This window comes from Daphnia pulex, chromosome 5 (assembly GCF_021134715.1).
Source record: "Daphnia pulex isolate KAP4 chromosome 5, ASM2113471v1".
NCBI lineage: Eukaryota > Metazoa > Arthropoda > Branchiopoda > Diplostraca > Daphniidae > Daphnia > Daphnia pulex.
In genome coordinates this window covers 1,145,345-1,151,702 of record NC_060021.1, presented here as the reverse complement: position 1 = coordinate 1,151,702, position 6,358 = coordinate 1,145,345, and the positions used below count along the sequence as shown (strand labels likewise).

The 6,358-nt window shown below is 40.8% G+C and overlaps 1 protein-coding gene across 1 annotated transcript; it reads left to right on the top strand.

Moving 5' to 3' along the window:
• The first annotated feature begins 709 nt into the window (after nucleotides 1-709).
• On the top strand, nucleotides 710-1,417 carry LOC124193667. The gene is made up of 3 exons (XM_046587588.1): nucleotides 710-814; nucleotides 924-1,023; nucleotides 1,138-1,417. The coding sequence occupies exons 1-3, from the start codon at nucleotides 737-739 to the stop codon at nucleotides 1,329-1,331; spliced, it is 372 nt and encodes a 123-aa protein (XP_046443544.1). The 5' UTR covers nucleotides 710-736; the 3' UTR covers nucleotides 1,332-1,417.
• The last annotated feature ends 4,941 nt before the right edge of the window (nucleotides 1,418-6,358 follow it).

The following is a 6,358-nucleotide window of genomic DNA, read 5'->3' as shown; positions in this document are numbered from 1 at the left end:
ACAAGTGAAGTAACCATACCTTCCCTTTTTAAAATTACCCCCGCCAATTTTACCCGTTCTTCAGGCTGGAGAAAATTGAGAACATCTTGATTAGGATGCAATCAAATTGTATAACCATTTTGTTTAATGAAAGATGATGTGGGTTTATTGTTGGGGACTGAACTAGGCTATACTGTGAGAAAACCAACGATGAGATAATATCCTAGCCTTGCTATTTAATTAATCTTATTTAACCATCTCTTTTTTTTCTCTTAACAAAACTGCGCAAGTACACGTATGCATTGCGAATCAAACGAGCCCACATCGAATATCTCGAACGTGACTTTATTCGATTTTGTTTTGGCAATTCAATTCCAACAATTGGCCACCAAGAGCGAGACATCCGATTACACGGTTCACTTTGGGTTTTTCGGGATTGATTTGGTTTCAACTGGTTTCTACTAGATTCATCCGGCGTTTAATGTTAGTGAAGACTGAAAGTAAATAAAATAAAAGCATATTACAAATAAGCTGAATTCTAAAAGTCACGTTCCAACTATTTTGATTTGACAGGAGTACTATATACATTACATACAGGTCGAGGAGTACGAGCAACAATATGAAACCAAAGAGCTCATATTGAAACGTGTATGTCGTCGTTGTCAAGTAGCGATTGGCCAGCATTTTAAAACGCGCCATTTCACAGTGCTATATAATAGTTGAGCCACACTATAAAAGCCGCTGCAATCGCCAGTTCATGTCACATAGATTGTTCTGCTGGTTTCTTTCAACAGTTGACATCACTCGCTGCAAATCTCTCATCATGAGTTTCAAGGTATATCAAAGTTTGACAATGATTTCATTTTCAAATTGTTTCTGCTGTAATAATAATAATAGTTTCAATCATTTTGTAAATGTCACCTGATGCATCTTTTGTATAATAGGTATTGAGCATCTTGGCGTTGGTCGTCCTGGTCGGCGTCCTCGCAACGGCCGCACCATCAGAGCCATCAGCAGCCGCAGCCGCAGCCGTAGCGGAAAAAGGTAAAATCAGATTTGATAATAAAGTTTGAATGATTTGTTGTATTCGAATCAATTTCCCACGATGAGTTACTATTTAATAGAGTGCTGAGACTTTTAAATTATTTTGCATTGCAGTGAGAAAAATGGCCGACATGATCCCAACCGAAGAATTCCTAGCTTTTGGCGTATGGTTGAAGAATAAGAACTCTAAGGCCTTTATGGAAGCTCTTCAGCAACTCAGTGTTGCTTATCGTGCGGAAGTCGACGAGGTCAACAAAGGTGAGCCCACTATTGCAGTCGGGCCGATCCTCACCGCCGGCGTCGAATAATCAGTGCTGACAGTCTTATATTAATCTGTTTTACTGTATACTTTATACTTTTATTTCTTTCAATATATAATCAATGATTTGCAGCAGAGATAAGGAGGCTATTCTCATGATTGACTTATACATCAACACACTTTTAGTTTTTTTTTTTTTAAATTGTATTTACATTTGTATTTATAAATTGAGTGGCTGCTCAATATTTTTAATGAAAAATATGAAAAAAATATGAAAAAATAAAAAGTATGAAAAAATATGAAAAAATATATTTTTATTTGCAGTGCATTGCGGTGTGCAGTTACCATTCCCAACACCTTCCCTTTTTTTTTAAATTACCCAAATTACCCGCCAAAATTGGAAACAGTTCAACACCCTTAGCTCTCCGCCTCCTTCAGGATTTTTCTTTTTCTATTTTTTCAATTTATAAAATTGAATTTCCCGCCCCTGTCGGCAGTGCGGTCTAAACCGTCCAAGTAAAAGAGTAGATTTTCATATCCATTGTATTGTCAAGGCAAATAACACTTCCCTTCTTTTTCCTTTTTATTCTTTCTTTCTTATATTCTTTATTCTTATTATTTTCTTTATTCTCTTTTTCGCCACCGTTTTTGTTATAGGGCCCGCGCGGATTAACCCCCCGGATCTGCCGATTCATCCGCATGCAAAGATAGAAGCCCCCAGCTTTTTTTATATTCATTTCATTTCATTCACAGGCAGCATCAGAGAATCGCGTATATATATCTAGCCGATTGATGTACACAATAAGCCATCACTAGCACCAAGACCCGGTATAATATTCTAACTCGTTTTTCCTCTTTTTTCTCCGGCCTGTGTACAGGCCCATGGATGTATATTTTTAATCCTTCCGACACGGATTTCTCTCACCGCTATTTAGTTTGTGGACTAAGTAGCAAACTACTACCCATCAACGCACAGCACCATTGGAGATAAAGCAACGGTTGTTGGCTGATGTTATGATGGAAAACAACATGTTATTTGCCATGTCAGATAGCCTATAATATAACGGTGGTGCTGGTGTCATTTGCACTCTTTCACATTTGACACGGCGGAGTAAACCGCTGGAATGTTCCATCACAAATATTTAGCTGATGCGGACCCCGTTATTATATCGTTACGGTATTAAATACTACACGATTTAGGCTGATGTGTAAGGAATAGAATAGATTGAGAAAACTGCATCACCATCACGACCGTTTGAACCCGCGATGGATGCCTTTCATATGTATACGGTACGACAGGAAATGGAATTTGAAATTGCCGGACGACCATAATAAGAAATAAGAAAGCCCCGGCATCAGCACAGCACTCACATAAAGAGGTACCTTGATGAGTTGACCAAAGGTGAACGCTGTGTGTGCTGAGACCCTTCGTTGGGGCTCAGAAATCAACAAGGTGTGAAAGGAAGTCTATTAATATACACACACAGTGTGTGCTGCTGGTTGTGTATAGAAAGATGACCAATCAACGCCCGGTGATTTGATATAGACATTTTGACCTCTGCTGCTGCCCGAGGTATTTTTCATTAACTGCCCAGCACAATCGAGTGCTGGCCATTGGCTTCGCCCATGCCAATCATCAATATACAATTCAGGTTATTTATATTATATGACCAGTGCGTTCTTTTGTATACAATGTTCTCCTTAAAACCTGATGGGTCTCCTAGGCGACTGTCGAATTTATTATTTGACCAACTATTAGACTTATTGGATCGTTAGGTGGCAATTTGTGGAACGACAATCCTTTTTCCCTTTTTTTTCCTTCTCCCTCATCTAGCTCGGACACAATGACTGGCAATCAAAACTCTGCGTGTAATATCCGACCCGTTATTATATGTCCGGGTTGTCCGCTGTTTTATAATGAGACCACTTTTATAAATATAGATATATAATAACAAGCTGCTGGGCTATTGTTTTATTTAAAAACAGCAGCTGTACATATATAAAATGGTGCGTTTTTCTATGTATAAATATTTGCAACAGCTTATTATTTTGATCCGCGCGCAGATTTGGAATTCTCTGGACAATCGGTCATCATCGAACTCTGTATAATAAACGCAGGCGCCATGATTGGGTTTTTATATCTGAGCTGATGCTTGAACGCTCCCTCAAAACTCTAGACGTGATGGCCAATCACGAGCGTTGCTCAGGGACTTTTTTTGGCTCATCTACGACGAGCTCTTTGATGAAAATGCACGTCATTCCGATCGGATGATGATGGTGGAAAGACTTGTGTACGATGGCTGCGCTCTTGATGAGATGTTCATTGCTGTGTGAGCTCCTGATGCTGGGCACTTGGGTATACACGCAAAAGACAAGTGGCACAGCCACTGCTGGTCGTTTATTAAAAATCTAGCAGCTATATAGTCGTAATACAAGTCAAAGCGCTTATAACATAGAGAAATAAAGAAATATAATAAACCCCCCAGCTCGTCTGATGTATTACTCAGTCACCCCTTTTCAGACTTGGATGATCCCCCCTCCCCCCTATATAGTTATAAAAGGGGTGAAAAGTGGGTCGTAATATTAACCATCGCGCCCAGCAAGTTGCATATAGTATAGAGCGCCGGGGTTTATATATTGACCTGATATTTCGCTTATTTGGGTTCCGGTTGATTTAATAGGTCCGTGGGTGCGTAAAATCAAATGTGTTTGAGATTGAGCGCAGATGCACAGATACCCGGCCTCTTTATTCGCCTGTGTTGAATATATGTCTAAGGCTAAAGGTGGCGGGAAAATGTCTATATTGAATCGAGATCAAACAAACCTCAATATATATATAGAAAGCTGGGCGCGGTATTATTTATTAGATCCCCCCTCTCCTCATCGCCAAAACCTTTGAGATATTTGAATAAGAATAACAAACTCGGTTGACATCTCCGTATCGATATATAACACAAATACACATCTCATCTCTAACCCCTTGCTTGAGAGAGATATAGCCCGCAGTATAATATATTACATAGCCCCCGCCAGCTCTCATCCGTCCATCACATATCAAAGCCATCTTGTGATATATTTATTTATAGACTGTACACACAGCAGCAGCACAAAGCCATATAATAAAGTAGCAGTGACTTCCATCATATTCGACAGTTAGTCGACTGCTACCAGCAACAGCAAAGCACTTGAATATTATATTTGAATTTGAATCCAATGTGTCAACACTGTGGCTGTGGCTGTGGCTGTCAATTTCCCATCTAATATACAAAACCAGCCATCTCTCGCATGCTGTCTTGTATAAACCGCTCGGTTGCTTTTCATATTCGGCTTTGATGATAGATAAGATGTCTTGATTAATATATGCAGCAGATAGAAAAAGTCTAGGCTATATAGTGCTGGGCTCCTACAAATCCCTCAATGGATATAATATGTCGATATTTCCCTATCACCCGCGTGCTATTTGGCTGGGTTATATTAGATATTGGCGGGGGGCTATTACAAAATCCTTGTGATGTTTGGATAGCCGAGCTAGACGAGCTAGACGAAAGAGAGAGTCAATCTGGAGACAAGTTGAGTGGGCACCTCAATTTCAACGTGTTAATACGTCTGACTCTCTGCTGCTCTCTTGACTATAAGCTAGATGTCGAAAAGGATTGGCTTATTTGATTGGAAATCAGGCCGTTAAATAACGGCGAGGCACAAGTGCGAGCACAGGAGCACTTGGAATCTCAAACGGAGAGTCGGTGTGGGGCGAAGGAGTAGAGGCGTCCATCCGGAATAATGTAGACACACACACAGCTGGATCCTCCCCCTAATAGATCACGCCTGGCATAATGAGCAATTGAGTGAGTACCGAATGCCCCATCTAGTTATAAACGTTAGTGACTTTAAATAGAGGCTGTTGATGTTTTGATTGACTATGCTCGGGCGTTCATCATGACGGCCGGATGCTGTGACGGCCGTCCGAGTGCCGAAAGTTCGCCGGACTGCTGTGTTTGCGGAAAGGCAGCAGTGCAATTGATGATCCAACAGGAGCAAAAGGGGCCGGCCTTTCTAGATATTATAGATGACTAATGCTGTTTCGTGCCTCTGTATGTCCCGTTTAGTGCTGCTGGGCCTCTTTCAACCTCTTCGGCCAACCCTTCCGAGTTTCGAAATTGTTTCCTAATTGATTTGCTCAGTCTCAACAACTTATGAAGGTTCTCCTGCTGCTTCTTATTCACCCTCATCCCCTTTCCATCATTCGAATCAAGTGGATGGATGCCGGTTCATTTGGCAAACTGCTGGCTGATGTGCTGTCATCTGCCGAGACTGCCATCAAACTTAGCCGTCCTTTACTTATAATATTATTCCCGCGCTGAATGTTATCAATCTAAATAAATAAATATATAAACGGGTTTGAATAATATGGACATTTGAATAATGTGAATGGGCTCGTTTGAATTTCGCGCCCTGATTGACTCTACAGTCAATCCTCTCTGGGTTTATTTGGTGAAAATTTGTCAATCAGAAATTCCCTCGATGCCCTTAGCAAAAGGCTCTACTACTCGACTAGCTGGCCCTGTGCTGGGCTTGAATAGTCGCCAATCAGCCGCCAATGAAAACTGTTTGGCGCCATCACCAGCGCAGCAATCAAATCTAGTTTATTACTTGGATAAGACATGCAGCACTTGGCTTTTATGATGTGCTAGTTCAACTCGTCATCGTTTTCCTTGTAACCGTTTAGCCAATTTCAATGCGCCGGCAATTGCGACCGGCAGCAGGACGCGCGGGAAATTCAAAGTTCAAAACTTTGACGTTTGTTATTCAACAGCGTGGCAACTATAGATATTTCGCCAGGGATGTTAAAGTCTGTTTAAACGGTCGTCTGGGATTAGTAGTAAGTTTCCCTCTAGTAGATTTCCCATTTGCAATTTACTCGCATAGTATTTGGAGGGTTTAATAGTGCTGTATAAGTGCCCCCTTATTATTTTTTAAATCTGATTTCACAAGGGATTTTTTCTTCTCCTCTTTTTCGAGTTTTTAGAAGATATCGAGTGATGAAGGGATCAATAATTGAGTGGGGGGAATAATCGT

Coding starts and splice junctions, on each gene's coding strand:
- LOC124193667 (XM_046587588.1), top strand. CDS start 737: ATGTCACATAGATTGTTCTGCTGGTTTCTTTCAACAGTTGACATCACT. Junction 815..923: donor CTCTCATCATGAGTTTCAAG/GTATATCAAAGT, acceptor TTTGTATAATAG/GTATTGAGCATCTTGGCGTT. Junction 1,024..1,137: donor CGCAGCCGTAGCGGAAAAAG/GTAAAATCAGAT, acceptor TTTGCATTGCAG/TGAGAAAAATGGCCGACATG.